Here is a 27,821-nt window from a genome sequence, read left to right as displayed (position 1 = left end):
TTGGTGAGCACGAGGTCAAGCATGGCACCTCTCCTTATCGGCTCCTCTATTACTTGCAGAAGGAAGTTGTCTTTCACACGATCGAGGAACCTCCTGGATTGCTTGTGCCAGGCAGTACCGTCCTTCCAACAGATGCCACGGTGGTTGAAGTCACCCATGAGAACAAGGGCCTGTGAGCGTGAGGCTTTTCCTATCTGTCTATAGAGTGCTTCATCTGCAGGTTGTCCTTGATCAGGCAGTCTGTAACAGATCCCCACAGTAATGTCTCCCATAGCTATATTCCCTATAACCCTGACCCACAAACTCTCTGTGGACTGCTCACCTGTCCCCACACAGAGTTCCATACTCTCCAGCCTATCACTAACATAAAGGGCAACCCCCCCTCCCCACCTGCCAGACCTGTCTTTTCTAAAGAGCCTGTAACCTTCCATTCCAACACTCCAGTCATAGGAGCCATCCCACCATGTTTCTGGGATGCCTGTTATATCATACCCCCATAGACATGCACACATCTCTAATTCCTCTTGTTTGTTCCCCATGCTTCCGGCATTTGTATAGAGACATCTGAGCTGAGCTCCAAATGAAGCCGGCTCATTGGCTGGAGCAGCTGGGATATATCTGCATTGCTCCGAGCATTTATTATAGGTGCTGGCAGCTGACTGGGTGTGTTGGGATGGAATGATGCCCCCCTCCCCCAACACATCTAGTTTAAAGCCTCCTTGACCAGTCTGGCAAGCCTCCTACCAAAACTGCTCTTTCCCTTCTTTATCATCAGACCAGATCCACCAGCCCCCACTAGACCATCGTAAGACATCAGTTAAACAAAGCAACAAAGCTACTTTGAGAAGCACTTGCATGTTTTTGAACTTAATTTTTCCACTGAGCTGTGGTAGGATTTCACTTTGAGGAAGAACCCAATCACAGACACTGTTGAACAAAACCCCCAGATTTCTAAATATCATATCAAGTAAGCCAAAATCTTGGGCATTCATCTTTGAAAACTTTTCTCCTAATTGATCTGTGGTGAATTCAAAACTGCCCATGAACTTAAGGGTCACTATCTCTAGGAAAGTGAGTATCTGTCTTTTAGGAAAGGCTTATTATACCACAGAAGAAAACTGTGTAAGAAAAGTAGCCAACAAGTACAAAAATAAATGCTAGCAAAAGTAGGTAATAACATAATTTTTCTTCTTTTCTTTTATACAAGCAAACAAAAGGGAAACTCTTAGAACCAAGGCAAAATTATTTTTTCCACATGAAACAATTAAATATTTAAAATAGCCTGACTTTCAAATATTAAACTCAGGTTACCATAAACAGTTATAATGCCTGGCTGTATTCAACTCCAATTCAGTGTTTTAGATTTCATGTAGGGAAATTTTAGAATGCTTAAGATACATTATTTTGCCAAAAGAAATTGTAAGCATTGGTTTTATGCAGGGATTCCTTAAGCAGCTGTGAAAGTGCTACAGAAAAAGGTATCTGATAGTATAAAAGGACACTGTATTGACAAAGCATTATCATCAGACTATACACAAGAAGGAGGAAAATACTTACAGATTTTTTATGTCTACGGCTCCTCGGAATGCTTTCCTTGGTATTGCTTGAATCTGATTTTCACTGAGATCACTAAGGAAAAAAAAGTATTAAAATAAACTAAAAATCTGCCATATATATTACTTTCTGTGTAACACAAAAAGAACATATAAGAAAATAATATCTGCAATTACAGTTTAGTCAATGCTTCCAATGAAGCTTATTTTATTACCTCAACTGATTTGCAATTGATGAAAAAGCAGCAGCAATAATAGTCCAATTATTTTACAAAACAACAAATATATATGGCAAACTAAAAGCAGAAGCATTACATAATTTAACAATGAAGGTCAAACTGATTTAATTTCTGACTGATTTCATTTTTCAACCCATTTGAAACCCGTGACATCAAAAGTTTGATTGTACGTTCAGTTTCACGCAAGGAAGACTGAAACCCAGCAAAAAAAACAAGTAGGAAGCTGTTGAGAAAAAGCTATCAAGCTGTGGAATGTCTAAGACCAATATATTTCTGAATCTTTTTTCAGAGTGGGACGCACCATATATTTTAAAAGAAGGTATTAAAAACCATCCTGCAGCAAATATCTAATGCTCCTCCCCAAAATCCCTGCATGAACAGCTGTACCACAGTACCTGAAACTAACATCTTTTCCAAAAGAGAAATGTTATTAAACTTCTTATTCAGTAATTTTTTTTGGTATCAGTGTAAGAAAACAGGAGATGTGGTTTCGAGGTTTCACTTCTGACAATTTCCTGCCCTGGACAAACATATCTACCACACAAACGGTTCCCATATGCCTGAAGGCCTTCAAAGGGGCCCATCTACCTTGGTGTCTTAAAGTTATGGAATCAGACCTTCTTTTGGAGTCCTCTAGAGATGCATCTATGTATGGACAATAAGGGGAACACAAGACGTTATATGAAAAGGCTCACTTGAGCATCTGAATAAAATTTAGAAAAAAAATCAGATGCCTACAGGCTGTCTCTATACTAGGATTTTCAGCCTGTTTGTTAAGCAGTTTTGTCATGGGTATCTGGATTTCATTTTTCTAAAACCAAATCAGGAGCTTCACTCTGAAAGCACATCAAATACAATCTAACATCCTAACAGGAGAAGTAAAGTTTTGCAAAGCCTTCTTTTCAGAGACATCTTTAAAAAGCCTTTTTGGAGACAGCTTTTAGGAGAAACATTGCAAAATAGTGCATAGAAATAAGAGACGTAGCTCAGATGAAGTGAATAAGCAAGAATCATTTAGTTGATTAGACATGAACAGTCATGCTTTTGACATATTCTTTCCCTAAAGAGAATAAGCTCATATTTCCAGTTATTAGTAATCACTCCTGAAAATCTTTCAGATTCATGAACTTAAAAAAAGTGAGGATTTTCTAAAACCCCAGGCTGCCCAACTTTAACAGAATTTATATCAATATAACTCTTTTGAAAATAATTCTACATACATTGACAGCAAATTTATTTTATCCAATTAGTTGTTAATTTATGGAAAATCACATTCTATTTACTAAATCTTTCATAGTTCTTGCATATAACTGCACTGCACTATCTTGCAGAATATATTTAAAAGTAGACCCAATTTTACCATTATTGACCGTGTGCGAAAAAAGAGAATCTGTGAACTATTATTTAATTTTCAAGTCACCTAAGTAATCCTGAAATGGGATATGACTGCACAGCTCTGACAATAAACTGAATGGCAAAGAATGAAAAAGCAGCCTTCAGCATTTGTTACTGTATCATGATTTAACAGCCTACTTCCTTTAAAAGAAATTCCATTGTAAGTATAAACAGCAAATACCTATATTTATACTTCTGTTTAATTCATTAATATATTTTAACTATTAAAAAATTGTGCATAAAGCAGTTAGGTTAGCAGTAGTGATTTGTATCATGATCAATGAATAGTTTATAATACAGATATATGTATATAACAATGTAAACCACTGCCATACTAATAAATATATACTGCAAGAGGTAATGGGTAATGGTGCATTACATTTTTTATGACAGTTACTAGAGTATCATCATTCACCATTTTTTATAATTAAAAAAGTGGAAGATGAACAAGAGTGAGACACTGTAAATTGTTTTTATAAATCTAATTAAAAATATCAGTGGTCAAAATCTCTTTCCTTGACTAAATGCAAATCTTAGCACAAATGCAAGGACTTACAAATAACAGCTATTGAGCAAGGGTCTTCAATAAAAAATACACTGAGGTTGTATGTGTGCAGATGTATGTCTGTGTGTATGCAAAAGACAGTAGACTGACTAATTGCATGCTACTTTTACCGCTGTATCTATACAGTCAGTACCACTTCCATGCAGCACAAGCTCATGTACGCTGAAGTAGTGTTCACTGCTAATTTTAGCACATTTGAAATGTAAACTACTTGACTGCAAAAGTTCCCAAACTTGCTGTGCAAGGCACTGTTTAATACATCCCTCTAAACGTTGACCCTCTAAAGGTAGAGCCTAAGCTAGGTTAGCAAATGTCATTTCCCAAGAGAAATTTTTGCATTTGCTGGTTTGTAAAACTTACTCGGATCTGTTTATGTAACAAAAGTGTAAGTTAACTCATTTCTTCACTGCAAAATTCTACCTCTCTCAAAAATATGACTTTCAACACACAATTTATGCCTACTTATAATATCAGGAAAAAGGTTTCAGTAATTATTTATTGATTGCTTCAAGTTTTCATCTGCTCAGTAAAAAAAAGGTTTCCTTATAAAAACCTGTGGGGCTTAAATAAACATTCACATTTTTCTTGCACAAATTACACCTACATTTCACACTTCAGATCTAGGATTCAGTGAGGATTGCTGTGTGGTCTTTTTTAACGGTTTTAACTCATTCTACTGCAATTCCTAGATTGTTCACGAAAAAAGAAAGTCACAAGCAGTGCCGGGTGCACTGTGACCTTCTGAGGAAATGGGGCAAAAATCTGTTTCTTAGACAAACCCAGGCAATTTTACAGGCCATTATGTTACATTGATTTGACTTTGGAGCTTATATTCTGCAGTGAAGAAACCTCCTTTTCAGCCTGATGGTAGCTGTTTTCCTGCATTGATAACTATGTGAACTTCATCTTCCATTTCAAAAAGAGATAGCATTTGAATACTTTATGATGGCACTTGGTACAACTAAAATGAAAGAGGCATTTTAAGTATTTCAATAAAATTTAAGCCCTAAACCCCAGAACATCCTACGTTTACATGAACAAATATATATTTTTGAAAAAAAGTCCTGAACCTGCTTCACATATGAAGCCAGCAATCTGACCAAGACACTTTCATTGGAAAAAATTATTTTCTATTACTATTACATCCCAATATGCTGCATCAAAATCCAGCACACCTCTGGTACAGCAGAATTGATTAAAAAAATGTTTTATATGCAATTAGAGTGAAAAAGCCAAGGCTATCCTACAGATTTTTTAGTTGGTTGGCTGTTTTTTTTGGTTGGTTTTTGGGTTTTGGTGGTTTTTTTGTTTTATTTGTTTGTATTAATAAAGCACAACGGTTTAGTAAAAAGTTTTGATGAGTTAACCTTTATGAAGATTCTAGTTGTCCTATAGCCCTCTTTCACCTAAATTGTTCTTGACTCTATTATATCAGTCCTAGAAAGGTACATTCCAAATTCTTCATTCTGGAATACCTTAGACATTGACTCTTCAAAAAATTTCCTTTGTACAACTCTGTGGGCTTCATTTTGTTCACTGGACAGCAGAGCACCTTCAACCACACGGTCTCCAATGCATCTCCCCATTCATACATTACCAAATCAGTGCTCTGGACCTGAACTACCACATGTAACTTCACCGTCTTTTAGTGTGAAATGTCCTCAAACAGAGCTCTAGGGCTCATTTAATCAAGGCAAAAGGCGGCATAGTAATATTTGGGTTAAGTAGTGGATTTGCACACAAAAAGCCATCTGGGCAAGTTAGGCTAGCAGCAGCTGAAAAAGGCTCTTTTCAGAGAAGGAAAGGAAGAGCACCTGTGCTGCGGCAGATGTGACTGTACCATCCGGTTTACTGTGGTTTGTTTCAGATTTATTTAAGCCATATGTATGTCAAGCAATCTTCTGAGTTGTAATATTCTGGCTGCAACCCCATTTTCTCAAAAGCAAAAGAAGAAAACCAAATCCATATGTCAAAGCTGAATCCCACTTTAAATGAAGATACACTAAGGAAAATGCGCAAAGACTTCTTATTTTTTGCCCAACTATAGTGATTCTTTTAAAAGCCTTCATGCTAGCTTTTCCCTCCACAGAAGATGAGGTGTGTATTTCTAACTCAGAGACTATGTTATACCTAAATAACTTTTTTTTAATTAACACAGTCCATCAAGTATTCAAACTCAGCAATAAAACCAGAGAAATACTATAACCTCTCTAAGATCTGTGATCAAGTAAATCCTGAAATCATTGTGCTAACATAACATAGAATTTCTTTTTAAACAAACTGTGTCAAAGCAATTTACATGCAACGTATCTTGATAATCACATATGCTTAAAACAATTTCCAAAGTTTAATGGCTTAATTCCAATGACAGTAGACAGTAGAACTTGTCTAATTTGAAATTATGCCTGAAATAATGTAATTTCTGTGTTTCATAAACCAATGAAAGAGCGAAAAAAACCAACCAAAACAACACCCCCCAAATAAATCTAACCTTGCACACCACTCTCCACCCTCCCCCACCCTAAATCAGCTTCATTTTATGTATATTCAGTTATTTTTTTTTTATTCTGAATTACATTAGTAATTATAATGCATTATGCTTTATGGAAATAGGAGAAAGACCTTGCCAAAGCCTTGCTTGAATCCTTCCTAAGAACAGGATGGAAACGGTACATTTCTATTTATCATATTTACTGGTTAGTAGATAGAAGTATATCAGGAAAAAAACTCTAACCTAGAATCCTGCCAATATCTGAAATTCATACCAATAGAATAGAATAACCTATTCCCCCAGAAAGCCTCAAAACCCTATGCTGTTGCTTTTTTATCTGAGGATAAAGCCCTCAGATAACCTGATATTAATAAGCCTGATAGAATGTTTCAGCTCTTAAAAAATGCAGACAGTACTGCATTGCAGCTATTTTATTACTCACCATATATAGTTCCCAGTTGAATATCCCATTTACCCTGAAAGGAGTGCTAAATTTTTAATTATATAAATTGAAACACCACATATAATATCTATATCATAAGCTGTTAAGGGCTGTATCACAGTTTTGTGTGGCTAAACCCATTGTTCATTCTGAAACAATAAATCTTTTGAAGATGGCAAACCTGCTTGTAAATTTAATCACTTGTAATTTTATTTTCCTCTATGGTTTAACCTCCCCCTGTGTCTGACCAGTGGTATCATAAATGCCATTCTCTACTTTGAAAAACACTGAGTATTGGGAATGAGTAATGTGTCCTGATTTTTAAAGGAAAAGGCAGAAATATTGAGTCAAACTAAGTATTGAGTACTTATCAGTTTATTTACACCAGTTCATAAAAATAGCTCAGAAGGTACCTATTCTGCGATCAGCATCCTTAATAACCATTTAAATATATCTGACATAAACAAAGTAAGCCTTTCTTAGTATGTCTCTCTTACTGCAAAACAATAGTTTCAACACTAGCTAACTACATTCTGCATGAAATCCCTGATGCCCATACAAGGTGTCAAGGTACCATAGATAATGAGACTACAGGGCATTCAAAGAAAAAAACAGATTTTTTTCAAATTATTTGACTGAAAAAACAAATACATTCATTTGGACATGAGGATTTTCACTTGGAATGAAAAGGTGCTGAAAAATCCCTATATATATTTTAGAATAGGATAGGATAGTTCAGTTGGAAAGAACCTACAATGATTATCTAATCAAATCAGGTGATTTTGGTGGAACAAGTAACAGCTTATTTTTATGAACATACATATCAATTAGATATTTATCCCTAAATGATGCAATTAAATAAACAATTCATTTATGAATATTAAACGGTCCTCTCCTTTTTAGATGTTTTCACTATGATCTGCTTTTTATCACTACTATTCAGGGCTCCTACAACATATCTGCACACCTTAAAAAGTACAGAAATTTAGATGGCAGTGAGAATCACAGAAGCACAGAATGATTCATAGAAATCATAGAAGACAGACACTACTTGTTCACAATGGAGCTGTGAGAGTCTGTGAAATGTGCTCCAGCACAGACTACTCACTAGATTCTAGACTTCATTATGATGTCTATGAGGTCTTGCATGGCCTGAGACACCTATCCAGCCACAGTCACCTTAACGAGGCATGCCACCTAAAACTTCAAGCTTATTCCAGAACAAGACCCAGGTTTGCAAAAGCTATTATTCATTCCCCTGGCTTTGATGTTACAGAACAGTATGGAATAACAGGATGATGTTACAGAAAATTAAGTACTCCGCCACACTGGGAGGCGCTGAAAACACCAGCCTTAAAACCTGAGCTCCTGGAAGGTGAAAACATGCTACAACATGACAGTGTAAGAGAAGTGAGCCAAAGCCCCAGGTTTCAACTGTGCCTTGATATGTCTCAAGAGAAGGATGGAAAGAGATTATTTCATGCTACCATTAATGCTGGCAGCTGCCTCTTTTTGCAAAAGCTGTAGTAGCAATGGGCTTTCCAATACAAAGAAGACAGACTGAAATGGCAAAAAAGGTTTGGGCTTTTTCCTGTTTTGCTGGATCTCTGATTTGGATTTTAATCCTAAAATGATGTTTTTCCACTTTCTAAGTTTGAATAATAAATATGTATTTCTACTTTGCATTAGGTGGTTTGCGTTACCACGGAAAACTTTTGATCTGATTTTTTTTACTGCTCCTGAACATTTATCATCACCCAACCATTCTTTCAAATTGGTAAATTCCAGTATGATAAGGAATTTAATCTAAGACCTTTTCTGAATGTTACAGTGGCAGACTTTGGCAACCACTATTTTTATTGTATTAGGGCAAGGTATGTAAGCATGAAAACTGTTTTCAGAAGTACGTACCAAGAATCAAAACAAAGTACAAAGCCTTCAAGAATACAGATACTACTGAACTATTACATTATGGTGTAAATCCAGGGAGAGTATGCTGGAGAGACAGTTCGTCTAAAATTAATAGCTCAAGTGAATGGAAACTATTGAAGCATGTGGAATTCCATCATGGTAGAAATATGTTACAGCATGAGCTTACTAAACAAACATAAGTGTTTTAATCTATGTAACACAACAGGCTTTTATTCCAAGTTCAGCAAATATATTAATATATACAAATGAGTAAGTACTTTTACCATCAGTCAAATGAGGCTTATCCGGCTAATTGTTACAATACTGACATACGTTTGGGTTTACAGGATTACCATATAACAAGGTACAGTACTGCATTACTTATTTATGAAGATAATTTTATACCCAAATGGTTTCTCAGGTGCTTTTAGCACAGCACAGCATTTTGGCAGGTCTGTGAATCAACTATGACAGAATAAGAAAATGTTTAAAAAAAAATAACATTAACAATTCAATTTAAACTCTGAAAAGTTTCAGTTCTGAAAAACAAAAACACACCCCCCCCCCAAAAAAAAATTCAAACAAAACCAACCATGACAACCCAAGCTGAAGACCTCTGCTGTACCATTATTCTCTGACTATTAAATAAACAATTTAGCTTTTTATTAATTTCAGGATTAGTTTTTGTTGTGGTGGGTATTATATTTTTTTTCTGTTCTTCCGTAAAACATCCAATGCAGCTATTCCTCTTGATAATACAGATACAAAAGGAGTCAAATACTACCAGCAGTAGCCAATGTCTCTAAGCATATATTTATCTTCTTCTGAAGACCAAAAATATGAGTTATAAATTCTAGCATTAGTTCTGTAAATCAATATTGCCGGTTACAGCCTGATTCTACCAGCTACCCATAAAAGCAATAAAATTTCATGTCTGAGAAAGGAACTATTAACCTACTTTTACAGATGGAGAAACCAAAGTAGTATGCATCAGTACCATGCTGAGGAACACAAGCAGATGACAGAAATTTAGATCACAGAACTGCAGGTTCTCCCTGCATCACTAATTTTCACTTGCTCTGTTGACTCCCAAGAGATTCAAGTGCTGCACACAGTAGACACATAATCTATTCTCATGCTAAAGCAAGATCACTCCCTATGCCACGGTGTGCTACGTGGCCCAAGTGAATATTTAGTCATTCACAACATAGGGCAATCACTACAATATGTACAGAACTGTGTGAGTCACAGCAATTCCTATGGTAAGGAATGAATCTTCCTCTTGTCTAAGAATATTCAGACTGAATTTCCCTGCTCACTTTCATCCCTCAGTTTTTAAATTATACCACTTTTAATGAAACCACTGAAGATTTTTTCATTCTTAACGCTTCATGTTTTTAAAATGCTATTCATTTACAAATCTGTAATTGAAACAATATTTGCTTATTATACCTTTTGGTATATTATTATTTGTATTATTTCAGCAACACATATTTTTATCCATTTTATCGATTCATTTATTAAAGCAGAGGTGGAGATCATTCCTACATACAGTATAGAACATAAACAGCGAAAGAGGAAAAACTCCCACACTACATAACAGAAGTACTGGTAGCCCGGCAATCTTCAGAGTGTCTTCAACTTTAACATTTTATATGTGACATCAAAAATTTAAATGGTGACAATTAATGTTAATCTCTTTTTGCTAGAGAAACAGCCTGACTCCTCACATCTGTTATAATATGATGTTGACTTGTTTATAATTTCAGGTATCATTAGTTGGTAATTTCTGCAGAATGACAATAGCATACAGTGCAAGCACTGGGCCTTCTTACTTTTTAAAATTATTACATTTTGGGTTTGGAATAAGTCAAACTCTCCAGTCTCAGTCTTGGCATAAAAGTTAATCTATGGGCTGCAAAATCAATTCTACTCTACAACGTCTCCAAAAGTGCACTTAAATCAATTTGTATACTCTGGTACCATTTGAAAATAATTGCTTAAGATGACTCACCATTTATTTTTTATTGTGCTAGAGTATCATAGTGTAGCAAATGCTAATTCTGAAATAAAATAGGAGTATTAGGACCACATATGTATTTTAGTGGAGTCTCAGAAATCATTTTTGAAAGGAAAGCAGCCTTTGTTAGTCTGTTCCATTAAATTAATATGTAATTCTCTTTTGCTTAGGACTACCAAAAAAAAAAAAAAGGAAATAATTATACGTTGTAGCTCCTAAAGAGGAAAGGACCACCCACAATTTCAAAAGAGAGAATTGCAGTACTACTTCAAATTTGGCTTCAGTGTAATCCTCTTGTTAGAAGAAGATCCTTGAAAGAAAAACTTGAAGCTCTTAAGATCACCCCACTCCCCCCACAAAGAAAAACTAAGTCTTTATCCGTAATGTGTCTCAAACTGGTCAAGATGAAGAAGGTATTGAATGACATTTACTGACTGCTTATTCATTTCTAATAGCAGTACCGTTCCCCTAACAATGCCTGAAGATATCAGCACAGCTGTGAAGTGCATGGGTATCATTGACCTACAACCCAGCTTGGAGTTTGCAGAGTGGGAGATGACTTTTGACCATATGTATATCTTGCATTTAAAGTTTAAAAAATCACAATGTAGTCCAGACAATAACTTGTAAAGCATGTATGGGTTGTGTTCATGCATTTTCTCTTCCTTTTTATTTAACCATGTTGGTCTTGAAGGCAAAATAGAAAGTAGCTTTAATCTTTATGTGTTGTTATTTCATACAAGGTCACAAAAGAACACTTTTTTTGTAAGAGTGAAAATTCTGCTATTTTAATTCCATCAGTTTCTGGATAGGCTATGTGGTCATTAATTTTTAATCAATTATTACACTTGATAGACTTGAAAATGCACTACAAGTTAAGAACTTAGAAAGGATAAAGCAAGATGCTGCCAGGTAACTTTCACTTCTTCTGGTACGTTACATACTCAACATATGCACGGCTGAAACATCCATTTGGCTTGGTTGGGGGATCCGCTCACATTAAGAATAGATGAGATGGCATACTTACTTAATTTTCCAAAAGACCTCTTCAACACCATCTGAAAAATCTATCGCTACTTTTCTCTCTAACAAAACTTCATTTCTAGCAGGAGTTTGCAGCTATCAACATAACTTTAATATTTAATATTGTTTCACCTGTTTTGGCATTGAAACCATAAGTACTTTTAGGAACTGACTGAAAGGCTGTCTGGTATGTTGTCTAGTTTTACTGCACAGTCTATAACCCTGTATATTCTCTTCTGAAATATCACTCAGCAAACCATGGCAATTTCTCTCTTTGTTCGAAACAAAGTAGAGCGAGTTCCTGATCCAGCCCCATTATGCATACCTGCTGTTCCAATACAGGCAAGTAATAATTACACCCCTGGTAGCAGACATTTCTCATCAAGTATAGCTCCAAACTGTTAGTCCAATAATAAGACAAGTACTCCAAGTGTTTCTTAACACTAAAACTAATCTTGAACAGTTTGTCAAGGGACAGGCAAAATTTGGAGAGTAAACTAGAAATGATCTTGCAGATCATTAAAGCTGAATGGCACTGTGCTCAGTCTTCCTTCACTTGAGTCAATGATGCAATTTGGGTACCATCTCTTGAGACAAGCTGATTGCTTAACAAGGCAGATTTATTGTACAGTCTTAGCTTTATACAATATGTGTGCAGTCACATAATGTATGTGAAGCACTGATGCTTCAGGCTTTGAGGTTCTTGCCTCTCAGTGCCAAAAAGTACGCTAAGAATGGCAAAAGAAACCAAAGCAGATTATAAAAGAATTACCATGGATTATTAAAAAAATTGACAACAGCTAAGGTACTGTCATAATTACTGCTTATCAATATGACCAATATTATATCATTGTTTTCCTGGGCTTCACCCATCTGCTTATACCCATCTGTCATTTCTTGTGAAGCAATATTTTTCACGGAATCACTTTGTTTTGTTTTATGTGGTGCTGATTGGTTGGCTGTTTTTTACTCTGTTTGCAGAGTGCCTCATACCATTGTCTTTCTGTCCCAAAAACTAGGACTTTAAGCTGTTGTATGAGTAAACTAATCATGGAAAGGATGATAAAAATGTGTATTCATATTGTACTCCACTGATAATAAGGTACAAAACAGTAAGAACGAGCTGAATTATTTAAACAACTGGATAGTTTTTCAGACCAGATTTTTTGTTTATTCTATTTATTGGGTGCTGTTTATGTGCTGGTTAATGAAAGTCAATTTAAAGCTCTTAGGAGAAGAAGGAAAAGAAATTGTTGGGAAACTTCAGGGCAAATACTGATATGAATATTCGAGTATTCTAGAAGTAAAACTTCCCACTGACAATATTAAATGACTTTAATAGTCTAGCTGAGCATCACAGAAATCCCGGGTCTCAAGATTCTATTTAAGGGCTCCAAGCTTCCTTTTCTTCTTGAGCCTGCCTTCCCTTTATGTGGCTGTTCCAGCTACTTCCCCCAAATTCCTTTCACCACAACCTTTCTCTTCTCAGTGCCATGAAAACAATCAGAATGTCAAGAGTTTCCTATTCTAAAGGAGCTGAGAATACAGAAGAGGCAATACAATTGGTCTGTACAAGAAGAACAGTGTACCCTAGCTGAACACAGGGGCCATTTAGAAGTGGAAACCGTTGCAAAAATTGTAAAAATGCACAGAAGCAACTAAAGGAAAATTCCAAAATAAGCTGATCACAACTAATTTCTTCACCAACAGCAAAATAAAAAGAACAACCTAGGATAAAGAACTGGATCAAAGTGCTGCAAGTGTAAGACTGTGCAAAACTCCATTGCACATTACAACTTTGGCTGGATGCTATTGCCACAATAGCAGTATATATATTACATTTAAATGTTCTAGGAAAATCCACCTATAAAATAATCCATGCAGAGCTGAATTTAGTATTATTTAAAGAAAAGCTTATATTGTATTTCTACTTTTACACATCTAACCCTTTTTTCCTCTCAAAGTTACAAAAAAGTTCAGCTGCTTGCACTAGTGATAATTTTCATTCAAGCACGTTTTTGAGGCCCAAGTCCACAAAGCTCAGATGTTCTGTTCCAGGACTGTATTCTTCCACTGACACCATCAAAAAGCGGCTGCTCTTATTTGCACTTTAAAAACTTATCTCCACTCCTTCCTTCAGACTTTTTCCTCTATCTGTAGGTTTTCAAGTCTTTTCTACAAATTGCTTCCATGAAAAATTCTTTCCCTTCAACCATTTTCCAGACTCTTCTAAATAGCTGATGGAGCTTTTGTACAAGTAAATATCCAGAAAATCCTACTGAGAAGCCCTAGTAATTAGGAAAAAAGTGATTATGTGTGGTAGAGGGGGGAGCAGGGGGTGGGGGTCCTTTTATTGTAGGAGGCATTTTTTTAATTTGGAGGGCAGGTGTGTGCTTTGTTTTGCAATCTGGGGACACAAAACCAGTTGGATGGGATGGATATCAGTTAAGTAATTTCAATCAAATGAGAGCAGCATACCTAGGGTGAATAAGGGTGACACTGATGTCTCCATTCACAAGCTATTATTCACTTGTGGTGAGTAAACAGAGGACAAAGAGGTCAAGGTAACCTCTTGATTTACTGAGACTGAGGACAGTTATGGTAATAAGAAGAAAGAGCTATTAGATTTATTAAAACCAACAAACAAACAACAAGCTTCCCTATTGCTTGAGGACTAATTCTGAAATGTACCACAAACATTTAATGATGATTACATTTTGGTTAAAGGGTAAATGCAAAATCCAACAAACAAAACATTGGTATTTAAGAAATAAGCCTAAATATAACATCACATGACATTGCACTCACATGAAAAATAGTCATTAAAGGGAACAACAACATCTCAGCATTACAGAGCCAGGCTTTCTGCTAAAGCAGTCTGTGTAAGTCCATTCATACTTGTAAGGATTTCAGTAAGAGTTTCACCAGCACAAAAATCCTAGGACAATGTATCTTGGAAGGGCAAGCTCATGAATCTGTACTCACTCTTTTAGCTGAGTAAGAACAGATCACCTCTGAGAACAGGACCAGCTCAGAGTTCTGAGGTGACTGAATTTAAACAATATTTACACAGAGAGCTGAGAAGGTGTGAGGATTTGCTTCTCCACAGGCTCTATTGCACTTGCTATCTATTGCCATATGGCTAATTCTTTCTCATGCTTATTATTCTGTTGCAGTTCATATCACAGTATACTGTTTTACAGACCTTCACCTTCCAACATCTGTAGCAATGGTCCCAGAAATTGATTTAGAGGCTGAAATACAAGCATATCCAAGCCTGCTTCTACACAAGGCTATATATCTTTGTTGGAAGACTGACACAAGGTACCCATATGCATTGGTGATAACACAAGCTTGCCAGACACAGACGTACTTATAGCTCCAGAGAGATGCAATCTAATAATGGATAAGAATAACCCAATTGCACAAACATTTGTATTTGTAAACCCTACCTAGTGCTACAGACAATACAGGCAAAGACTGCATTTCACTGCCATGTTTCTTCAAGGATATAAAGATGCTCCTAAGGTATGACAAGCATATGATGAAACTTAATGGTATATAAGATGAAGAGACTACTTTCTGAAGCACAACTTCATAGTTGGAAGTTTTAAAACGTAATTGTTCTTCTGGCAAACTCAAAGAAAATGAAATTCAATTAGATACTGGAACTTTTTCATTAGAACGCTTTGGCAAAATAAAGTTAATAGAGGGAAAGCTTTCTGCAATTAAAAGTGACAGGTGCATTGCTTTCTCTAAGCTTTTAAATCACATCTGTCAAAAAGTCTATTAAAATGCATTTTTAAGCCCAATCTACTCAACTTTTATGAATCAAAATATTGTAGAAGTATTGAAGATACATCAGTTAAGAAAGTCACTGTTTTATGGCAGTAAAAAACTGAAATTTCTATAGAGTTATACGTCTAACATATTTAGGGCAATGTATTAAATCACAGAATAACTCTGTATCCCATTCCCATTCACTTCATGTATCAGCATGATTTCCTGCTTTAATTTTAACCAGGGCATGAGAAATAAACAACTTGATTCTGTTAATTTAAAACCAAGATGTCTATAGTAAATTCAGGTCAGTCACAATTTTTAATTATCTATTCTATGTGTGCAGGGTGACTTGGAGGAGAGATGGACATGGCTAAGTAGTTTCTCTAAACACCTACTATTTACTAGTATTTAGGCCTCTTTTGAAGAAACTTTTTCAAGACAGAAATCCAAAACTTCTTAATGATAATTTCTAGGATTTTTTTGGTTAAGTTTTAACATTATTTTGTTGTTTTTTTTTTTCAGCTAATCAATAATCCTAATTTTGATAGCTTGGGAATGAAATATATTTAAGGGAATGCTCCTCCTCCCCACCAATTTTGAAAACAAAAGCAGTACTCATCAAAGCTCTTAAGTATCAGCTAACTGAAAATCTATTATGCTCTTGTAAAATGGATTGTGACAATATGAAGTGTGTAAAAGTGATGATACAGAACCTTCAGAGATGTAGGAAGGGAAATTACACTAACTCAGCTCAACATAGCTCTTATTAAACCACAAACATACAAATAACCTCATCGCAATTCAGGACGGTACTGAAGCATGTGCAATTTAAGGTATGAGTGGTGTCCCTCAGGGGTTGGTGGTGGGACCAGCCCTGTTCAACATCTTTCTTGGCAACATGGACAGTGGGATTGAGTGCGCCCTCAGCAAGTTTGCTGGTGACACCAAGCTGTGTGGTATGGTTGACATGCTGGAGGGAAGGAATGCCATCCAGAGAGGCCTTGACAGGCTTCAGAGGTATGCAAGTGTGAACCTCATTAAGTTCAACAAGGCCAAATTCATGGTCCTGCATCTTTGGCAATCCCAAGCACAAATACAGGCTGGGTAAAAAATGGATTGAGAGCAGACTTGAGGAGAAGGACTTGGGGATATTGAGAGCTGGGCTTATTCAGTCTGGAGAAGGCTCCAGGGAAATTTTAGAGCAGCTTCCAGTACCTAAATGAGGCCTACAGGAAATCTGGAAAGGGACTTCTTACAAGCGTATGTAGTGATAGGACAAGGGGGAATGGCTTTCCTTTGAAAGAAGGCAGATTTACATCAGACATAGGTAAGGAAGAAGCTCTTCACTATGAGGGTTGTGAGACACTGGCACAGGTTGTCCAGAGAAGCTGTGGATGCCCCATCCCTGAAAATGTTTAAGGCCAAGTAGGATGGGGGTTTGAGCAACTTGGTTTAGTGGAAGGTATCCCTGCCCATGGCAGGGGGTTGGAAATAGGTTATTTTTTAAGGTTCCCTCCAACCCAAACCATTTTATTGTTCTATGATTCTGTGATTTTGTGTCAGGTCTGCATTCCTGTAGAATAACATAGGTACTATGTTACCAAGGACAGCATGGTAGGTTGTAGGTCTTCTGGGAAGAATCAGAAATAGTTAAAATATACTCTGGAAGAGCTACAGTAAATGTAGATAAGGATTCATCTCTGACTTTCAACTGAGCAAGTCAGAAGTTGGACTGCAGTGGTACTAAATGCTTCAGATATGCAAACTAAAAATACACTAAATACACTAAAGGAACCAAGGAGTCATGAGGATATGACTCCTACAAATGTTTGCTTCAAACAGGGATAAAAAAAAATCAAATATTTTCCCTTAGTGTCAATTTTAAATAGACCTTGGGTGAGAATGAAAGGTCTGCAATCTGTGAAAATGAAAAGATCAAATTCAGCATTCAGGAGGGATACAGAAAATCTAATTAAGCCCCAGATCTGCAGAATAATTTTTTCTTTTTTTTTTTCCGTTTCTTCTTCCACATCTCTTTTGCCCCCTGCTAACCATCTTCCCATCCACATGTATAAATAGTACAAGTAAGCCAAATTTTACTCACTGATATCACATACTATACAAGTATCTGATGGCAAAATATGTCCACGAATGTTCTGATGAATGCTATTAATTAAGCAGCTTAACCAAACATAAGCAAGCATATAAAAATATAGATTTGAATAGAGATATCAGATAGCCCTATTCAAAATAGAACCTAAAATACTTGTACCCCACGGAAAAGGACTTACTAGATTCAAAGCCAGCATTCAAAACAGCATTGCCATACAAAATAAACCCTAATTTTGTGCGTCAGTCATATTGATTTTATTCAGGTGTTCAGTCTATGCTTAAAAGTAAATACTCTGATGAACTTTAAGGTATGTATTTTAGTCTCCTGAATTGCTGTTTTAATTTTTTGTTTTTGTTTAACCTAGCTGAAATGTCATTATAGATACATATTATTTATAATACTGATTAACACCTCTTTTCACATGGAACAGGAAGAGTCTTACAGACTTCTGTGTGCCTGTGGGGGTTTTCTTGTTTTGTTGTTTAATTAGGGCCTCACTTCACTTCCAGTGGGAAATTATCTTCCACATATTTAAACATATGCATGGAGCAATGCCTGACCTGAAGAACCAGCAAATATCTTGTAGTGTCTGTTTTCCACAGTACTTTCAATATTTATGATTCCCTTTCCCATACATACAATAATAAGCAACACAGAATAGAGATTCCCAGCTGAGGCAGAGAAGACATCCTAGCTTGCAGCTGAACAGGGAGAAAAAACATTTCAATAAGAAAGGGAAACTGACAGATTTTTAAAAAAAATAAAACCAGGATAAAACTCTGGGGTAAATGTGCTTAATGATGAAAATCACAACAGCTGCAATTACAGTATGAGGATTTCAGGTATATACATGTCTAATAGTGAACGTCTTTTTCTTCTTTACATTTATGAGCAGATAAAGATTATCATCATAAACCCCTATGCTGAAATAAAAGTGAGCCTAATCTTAAGATTAGGAATCTAATCTCCATCAGAAATAAGGTACAGGTATTTAAAATGGATGGGAGGTCAATTTGCTACAGGCAACATGATGTTCTGTATTGTACATAATACATACCCCTGCACTGCAGCTCAAGTATTTAAAACTTACAAGCTGGCACATAAAGCAACAGATTGCAAGAAGAGTTTCATGAAAAGAAACAGAAAATGTCAGCAACCATCTTTGATTTCAAGTTGAATTTTGGTCATACAAGTCCTTGGTATTTTCACTTTGCTTTCCTAACTAGTTCCCATATGGATTAACCTCTTCTCACCTCTGGTTGTATATACACTGCAAGATGGAGCTGCCGGACAGTTCATTAGAGCAGCTCCTGCTGCTTCTTCTGCAAAGAGGAGGCAACTCTAAGTTACCATACACAGGCAAGCCCAGGTCGACATGTCTCCTAACAAATTCTGGCAGCTTTGATCAGGTTGGTGGTTCATGCAAGTTTCACAGGCCAAAAAAAATAAAAGAAAGGGGGGGAGGGGGGAGCAGTAACTTTGAAGTATTTCCTGCTGCTGCTTTGGAAACCAAGTACCATCACTTAGTAATTCAAGCACCATATGGTATCACTGAAGGGGGACAGTGGGATTTGGGTTTAGGGGCTTTTTCTGTGTGGCACATTTTAAAACGGGAAAGATATATTTAAATGGAATGTTTCAACCTACTGCTAGAAAGTTTATGTTTTAAATAACTGCTACATAGAGGTTAAAACATAATATTAAATATAAAGTAGATGATCTTAAGATCCTTTCCAACCTTAACTATTCTATGATTTCTGTGCTTCCTGATTCAATACTTCAGTTGCCCATCTCTTTCTGACCATGCGATCCAGCCCAAGCTTTACAAGAAGCTTTGCAGCCTCAGCTTTGTTAGGTGCTAGAGGCTCCGTGCTTCAATTTTCCAGCACTGCTCTATGTGGAATGGTGGCAAAGAATGTGAAACTGCATTTAAGCACTTGAAATGGACCCCTTGGTGTCCAGCACTTCCCACTGTTTGGCTCAGTCTCATTTCTTGACACCTTTGGTGGTCAAGCCAGAAAAGTCAACAGTCTGCAGTAATGAATGAATACTCCAGGACCCTTTCATAATGGTACACTGATTGAGGTCCTGTTTGAGATGCCTTACCTCATTCCCCACACATTTTCTGACCCATTTTGTCTGCCCTATCTCAGAGTAGTTTTGCCTGTTAACATTGTGGGCTAAGCAGTATCTTGTTCAAATCCCTTTGCAACACCTCTAATCCTATTAGTTATAAGAATGTGTGAATACTGATTGCACAACTTTAAAAAGGGAGAAACAGAAAAAACAGGCAGAGACAGAGGGAAAAAGCCAAAAGGCAGGACCTAGATGGATCTGCTAGCCACTTCAGCTGGATCTGCTAGCCACTTCAGCCTTTTGAGACTTGTCAGCACACTCAAGACTCCCATCTATCACGAGATGGGACACTAAACATGACAATTTGTAAGATCCCTATTTCCATTTTTTTGTCTGCCTCATCTGCCCTAGAGCTGCCACTATTATCAAAGGCAGCTTTGAGCCCTTTGCTCACAGCAGAACTTGCTGACCCTTGACTCCAGTTAACAGTTACATTTTCCCTCTTTCCCCTTTCATAATGGACATTTTAATGAAGGGGATGACAATATTACAATGTGTCAAAGAAGCCATATGAAGTACAGGAAATGAATGAATGTTAGTGTAGGCATCTATAGGCCCTACGAGTCCTATTTCTTTCCTTCAAAGAAGCTTCACAAGTGTTATTAAGGAGCCCTCTCGCCCTCTCCCTCAGCTGAAGATACTGGAGCAGTTGCCTCCTGCTGTCCACTACCGAGTGAACTTTAATCACTTTTCCTATTTTGTTCACACTGGGGAAGGAGCCAGGCTTCAGTGAAAAGCCTGCAGTCACAGTCGATGTTAAAGAGCATGAAATTTATCTGACTTCCATAAAAGATGAGCTCTGCCCTTCCATTCCTGCTTTTGCTAAGCTGGCTGCTCCGGGGACAGCCATTCTCTCCTCCAAAAACAAATATTTGCTTTCAGTGTGGATGGATGCTGCTGCCTAGGAGCGCCTTTTCCCTTGCTTTTTAAAATGTAAACTTAGTTGTTTCCACCCACAAAGAAGACTTGTGGTCTTGGGAAAGAAATTTAACTTTATCATTTAGACATGCTGTTTTGCAAATGAAGGTTTTAAAAAATGCAAACAGTTCCTGTTTTACATGAGTAATAAGCTCTGGCTAATTGGTTACCATAGAAGCAAATTCACCAGAATTCTCAGAGAGTAAGAGAAAGGTTTACCTTTTTTCCCCCCTCCTTCCCTGCAGAAATGTCTTTTTCAGTGAAAACCTAACTCTTAGGCTAAAATACAAAGTTTATTTTCTCACATACTGTACTTACCGGTTTGAGACACCATTTACCTGATGAAGATTAAAATAAACTGTATTATTACGTGTACTCAATAATTAATTTAAAAAAAATATTAACATTTGGGATTGGCTCTACACTCTTTGGAAATCTTGTTTCCATTATTTGTACAAAGCTTGCTTACCTTAGAATGGTAAATCAATGACACATTTCTGTAGAACCTGGAAGGATAACTCTTACAATGTGTATCTTTTTTTAAGAGTCAATGCATTATAAATAAGCATTTTCAAAACGACTGTGTGACTTTAGAAATATGTGGTTTAGAAGTGGTACCACTTCCATGTCATTTCATTATTTACATATTTCAAATACAGTAGAGAAATGGAATCCAAAGCACCCAAAAACAACTCCGGAAGCAATTTATCCCCAAAATACTTGTGTATCAAAAACTGAAAAGCAGTAACAAAATTGTATGAATGGGCTTGATAATAATAAGATTGTGTTAAAAAGGAATGAAAAGTGGTCCTGATCCACTGCCCATCCGCTCTGCATGCCGTAACCCCATCTAATCCCCAATTGATACTGACAACTGCAATGACAAGGGTTAAATTGGAGCCCTAAGCGGGAGTAATGACAGACTGCCACTTCAGTACGTCAGCAACTTCCAGATTAAAATTAATACCTCACAAATGCTTTTCTGTAAAGCAGAGACTTATCAGAGGAAGAGAAGTGATTCTTTAATAGTAATGCCTCCCAAAAATGTGCCACAGAGGCAGGGATAAGCACCCAGTGCCCAGCAGAGGTTAGCTGTCCATCAGCAGGAACAAGATGAGCAGGGGAAAACTGTTCCTGCTGTACTTTTAGTTGTGACCACCTAGGGGCACTCAGCGTCTTAGAAATGTATCAGAAATCTCAGATTTTGATCCAGCACCAAATTCTGGTGTAAAGCACAAAACATATTCTCTGTCAAGCACCCTGCCTTATATTCTACTTGAACTACAGTGGTGAGTATCGTTTATTGATACTTTATTACTGGCAGATAACCAACCGGCCAGCATTGGTCCTTCTCAATGCTTCTAAAGACCTTTTTTCTGATAAAGGCGTTAATATACCACAAAGGTTTTCAACCAATAGGCAAAAATATACAGAACATATCTTTTGAGAAAGTGATTTCACATTTAATTCTGGACTTCTTCCAAACTGCAAAGCAACTATAAACTGCATGGAAACCTATCTGGAGGGAATTCAATTAATTATAATTCACTACAGCTTTGAAAAGAACACAGCAAAAAATGGAAATGAATATAAAACTGAGAAAGCAGCACAAGGTCAAGAGAATTGCCATTTTTATTTCTTCACGTACATTTTTCCCTTTCTACTTCATGTTTTATATGCACAAAATATAAACACAAACAGATCTTTATTCCAAAATTTTGGGATTCTCTGAATTCTTTTTTTAAAAATTACTTGTTATAATTAGCCTTCCAAATTTTCCTCAAAAAAAACTTTAAATATGTTCATTGACAAAAACAGCAAAATCAAGTTTTAGATTAAAGCAAATGGGTTCATTTAGGCTAAACTGCAGCAGCCTACTGGCCAATCCTATCTGATATTTTATGGTGAAGTTTTATAGCATGAAAATTCTGACTTTCTGCCACATTTTTTCTGTTCAAACAGGGTTCACTTAACAAGCAGAATTCAGACCTGCTGCTTTCCCTTGTGGCCAACTTCACTTGTTCAAAGTCTTTGAGAATCTTGGAGTACAGCAATAGCTCTTAAAGGAACTTTGGCCTGCAGCTGTTATTAACTAGCTTTGGACGTATGGACCTCCGTTGACAAGCACCTCATGTAGAGAGGTTAAAAAATTGCTACCATATGCTTTCAGATTTTTTTACCTACAATGTAGAGGCTAAAAAAAAAAAAAAGGGAAACCCCCTTTCACTTTTTTAAAACTACAAATCAATTTACACATAAACCAACACTTCTTTCTATCTTAGACTGCCTTACAGATATGAAACATGTATTTCATTTTTACAGTGGTGCTGTAGTGTTCCAAAGGCAGGAGCTGATTTCAATGAAAGGAACAACATAGGTATAAATATCTCAACAGGCTTTATTACTGGACACAAATTAAAAAACACCACACTCTTAAAACCAGCATTAAATTACAATAAAAATCTTGTACCATGCAAATGTTTGTGTTGCACAGAAAAGCATTCTCTCCTTAATGAAAGCTAAAGCTAGCACTGCTTATTACACCTTTCCTTTGGCCTTACGTGCATATAAATTACGTTAGTTTTCAATTATGTGATCTAGTTCAGACCTGAAGGAAGGCCTGTATGCCTCTTCCTGAGCCTTTTTTCCAGATAGATCAGCTGGTTTACTTACAGGTATTCTCTCTCTGCATAAGTACAGCCTTACTATGCAAGTAGTACTTTCCAGAGAACCTTACTCACTCAACAAGTACTTGTACCAGTTCTTGTACTATGCATGCCACTTTTTGAAGTGAGGAAAAAAAAAGCCACCAAAAAAAACCCCAAACAAAATCAAAACAACACCAACCAGCCAAACAAAAAAAAAATAAAAAACTACAAAAACCAACCAAACAAGCCAACAAACTCCAACTAAACCCCACAGTTGTTTACTGAACTCTTATTTCTCTTTTCTATAGATTCCCATGCCACTCTCTAAAAATAACAGTGTACAGTGAAGAGCTCAGCAAGCTTCAGTTCAGCATACCTCAGAGCTGAGTTCACAGATTTCAGATTCTACAGCTACCTTACAGATTTCCTTCAGTACTGGAGGAATATCACTGAATATCAACAGAATTTTGGTTTTTAAGTTGAAGTTATCGGTGGGTTAAAATGCCTATCTGGACTGGTAGATGAAAAAAATGTTGCCATGTAATCTATCACTTTATGCAAGACAGTTTCCCCATTCACTTTGTAGCCAAATATTCAAAGCTGTAATCAACAATAAACCAGAAATATGTTAACAAATCCAAGCTACTATTCTAGAGGATGACAAGAAATGCCCAGGAGACAATTTCTCTACTCATAATGAGCTTTACCCTTTCTGTATTTAAATCCAGGCCACTTTTCCCAAAATCCAGGGATAATCCACATGTCAGATATGTTACTTTTCAGATAACGTGATTCGCATTAGGAATCCTGTTAGAATTAGAATACTATTTGAGTTACCAAGAGTTATATACAGAAAAATGAGCACAAATACAGCATGTTTGTCCAACCCAAGCAAACTGCAGATCTAGAAGAAATGCAGCCACTAAAGGCCACTCAAGTTTCTTTTGTGTACTTAGAGAATCCCATTATTAAGTTGCCTGAGGACTATATATATTTAAGAATTTTATGAAAAAATAACTATAAACATCTATCCTGCAAAGTACATGAATACAATATAATAATTTTATTTTAAGATGGTGAAAAAAGGGATCAATGCCAAGGGACTAGTAGTGGGAGTCACACCATGTGTCTTTACCAAGCTGAAAATCAGAAAGCTAGTCTACAGAAAAGTGAAGGCCCTTTTAGTAGAAAGGTAGCTTTGCTTCTATCTCCGTATTTGAAAATACAAGAAGTTTTGAAAGTGATATTGGACACAGCACTTTAATTTCAAGAAGGTCAAGGCAGAAATCCACACAGACTCACTCTGGCACACAGCCTAGCCAAGGTCAAGAAAAAGGTCCTTGTTGGTCATGTGGTGAACTGATGTCTCCCAAATGCCAGGATAGTTCCCTAAGTATTTGGACATTAAGATATGGCACACTCTAACGATGCTGGTTTATCCAGGATTTTTCTTAGTAGAAACAAACCAGCAATCTGCACTCCTCTAACCAAACTACAGATGTCTCCTGAACTCTACAAACTGCTCTAAAATATGACAGGACAGCCTGTATTAGAAACCCCCTGACCCCTCAAAGCTAGATGCCTTGTCAACTACTACACAGTCTTACTCCCACTTCCTCTAAGACATTTAATTGAGAAATTTTAAATTACAACCAACTCGATATATCTTTATGTTAAACACAAACATGACATACCCATTTCCCAAAAGGCAGATGGGATTATCACTCTGTAGCATCTGATACCATTTTACCACTCAGACCTGCTCTTTAGTCACCAATACATCCAAATTTTTCATTTAAATTAATAGCTGGATCAATGGTTACTGCTTGAACTTCCAAATCTGCTTATCACTTTGGGCTCATGAACATTCTTTTTCTAAAAGTGAATTCTACCCATACAATAATATAAGAAAGACTTAGAAAATACAATGCTATTGAGTGTCCACATCAACATTTACCTGAAGCTGGCCAAAAGGACTTCTTGATAAAGAGAACCTGTTATGTTGCAGCATTTGTCAAATCATGGAAACATTTCCTTTTGATGAAAAATTGCACTAAAACATGAAGATGAAGCGGTGTATTTGGTTACTTTCGTATGCTCGTTTAGTTGTGAGGCTTTTACCACACAGACACCCCTGAAGGGAAGGATCCCCATTTTTCACTAACCGCTCAAAGACAATGCAGGGGGTTCATGGAAGTGTTCCATTCCTATGAACCCAACATTCCCTTACAGCCTCAGTCAAGGGGGCTCTGGGATGCCTCGCTGGAGTCCTCTCTGCCTGTAGCTACCCCAGCCACTCTGGCATAGCACAGGAAAGATATGAGGAGTGCAGCAGCTGCAAGAACCTCTGCTATCCTGCAAAGGGTCAAACACAACAGCTCAAACGTTTTAGTTTAGAAAAATGTTCAGCATGGACATTTCAAGAGTAATTTAAAAACCTTTACCTTAAGTTTTATCTTTGAGAAAAAAAACCAAATTCTTTCAAAAGTACAAGATACAAGAAGATTCATGAGGGTAAATGTAGGAAAGTGAACTTTCACTTGCTGGTACTTTCACAATATCCACTACATAATACTCTCTAACAACCTCTTCCTCTTATTTTGGTTCTAGGTATCATCAGGAGATTTAAAAATTAAAAACATATAATCAAGAAAGAAAAAAATATTTTTAATTAAAATATTAAAAGTATCTCAAATGTGTAGGCTATTAACATTAAATACAGAGGTACTTTACAAACATTTCAATAAATCTCATGTCATTTTCCAAAAGCAGTAACAATCAACTACAGCAATCAATTGATTCGTCTACCCTCTTATACTGACAAATGCAGGCTACATTATCAGTAAAACCAGGATAGATATTCTGATTGCCATTTCTCCCCATATACTATGTGGATTTAGCCAATAGTGTAAGTTATATCTCTTTACTTTTCTTAAAACAATTCCTTGACACTGGAAGTTTACTTCTTTTGGAATAGGGACCTTTGTTTTAACAAAAGTAAAAAATAAAATAAAAAAATTCTTTTTATACTGTCTGAGTATGATTCTCTACAGGACACTATTGAGTGACTCACAATTACTCCAGTGTAAAAAGTTGTCATTATTACAGTAAGTCCTTTGCAATTTCTTCATTATAAGTAATCTAAGGCTTTTAATTAAGCTTGGTAAAAGTAGGCCACAACTCTTTACTTAAAATACAAATCATTTTGTCACTGGTAATGAGAGTGGGAGAGCCACAGAAGGGCAAAACAACATCTTGACTATTTTCATATTATTATATTTCAACTAAACATAGGCTTTAACTCTATAATGGAAGTTTCAATGACAAAAGAATTCTAGGACTTAAACATACTTGCAGACACGAAACAGCATTTAATAATTTCACTATATATCAAATATAAGATATAATAGGCAAATAGTTGGCTTCTTTGGAAGAACAGACCTTTTCATTGTAATGTGAAATATGACACATTTCATATATATCATGATAAAACGTATATCTGATTAGTAATAGAGCTTAATATATAGGAAAAACTTGTGATTCAGGAGAAACACTTGTTTTATCTGAAGTTAATAAAGACACCATGGGCTAGATAGAGCTCTGTTTTCATCAGTTAAAGCCACAATAAGTTGAAATTCAACTACTATAAATTTAATAAATTTAATGACTCCATTCCATTACTTAAAAATATGGTATTATTTAAAAAAGCAAACATGCTCTATTTATGAAGTTATTTTGGCTGTATTACTCTCAATCTGTTTCAGGGGCCCAATTCACCAATTCCTGGAAAGCATCAGAGACTTGACAAATAAAGAGTTAATGAACAAAATCTTCTCAGACCGAAAGTACTGTCAACATATAACAATTTGTTTAAATTTCTAGATTTCCATTCATGCTTTGAAGTGCTAGTACCATTTCTAAGGAACATATGAAAAATAGTTTAATTCTTTAATACATGCATGATTTAACATCAGTATAAATTTGCCACCATAAACAGTTCTTGAAAATATGAGAAAATTCAGTTCTTTAAAGAGCCGTCATTCTTTAACGGATTATTCTCCGTTGTTTCCCAGGTGTAGCTTTAAATCAGGTCAAATCCCACAGCAGCATACCTCCATCACTGCAGGATCCTAATTCCATCTCATGCAGCTAACCACCATGCAGGCTTAGCCTATTTACCCAAATGTCAATAGCACTGGACAGAGCCACACAACTAAGCAAAGACTGAAAATCTGCTATTCAACAATCATGTCTTCACTGTCACTTGCACAAGTATTATGTTACATGTCACAGATATTATAACAATCTTGCAAATACACTTTATAGGTAACCAGCAGCTTTTTAGCGTAAATGCAGCCTAATTTCCCGTTTCAACAAGCAATAGAAAGTTATTTCACAGAGAGGTGATGAGTAAAGATCATCAAGAAAATTTACAAAGGTTTTTTTTCCAATAATTATTGTTTTCCTATGCATAATTCTTTTGTTGCTTATTACATATTAGCAATCAACTTTTCAGGGATCCTGGCATGAAAGCTCTTTGGAGATTTCAGCAGTAATGCAAGGCATAATTATGTCTCGTATCTG

At 36.3% G+C, this 27,821-nt stretch overlaps 1 protein-coding gene across 7 annotated transcripts in view; it reads right to left on the bottom strand.

The window, feature by feature from the left end:
* Positions 1 to 27,821, bottom strand: part of SLIT2 (slit guidance ligand 2) — a 264,821-nt gene that overhangs the window by 112,075 nt on the left and 124,925 nt on the right. For all 7 annotated transcript variants that reach the window (XM_062636475.1, XM_062636477.1, XM_062636476.1 and 4 more), the window contains exon 5: positions 1,558 to 1,629. In XM_062636475.1, the coding sequence (XP_062492459.1) occupies positions 1,558 to 1,629 (72 nt within the window). The remainder of the gene's footprint in view (positions 1 to 1,557; positions 1,630 to 27,821) is intronic.

Source organism: Pezoporus occidentalis, unplaced genomic scaffold (assembly GCF_034315485.1).
Source record: "Pezoporus occidentalis ecotype Australia unplaced genomic scaffold, CSIRO_AGI_Poc_V1 ctg48, whole genome shotgun sequence".
Taxonomy (NCBI): domain Eukaryota; kingdom Metazoa; phylum Chordata; class Aves; order Psittaciformes; family Psittacidae; genus Pezoporus; species Pezoporus occidentalis.
This window is presented reverse-complemented; position numbering and strand designations above follow the sequence as displayed.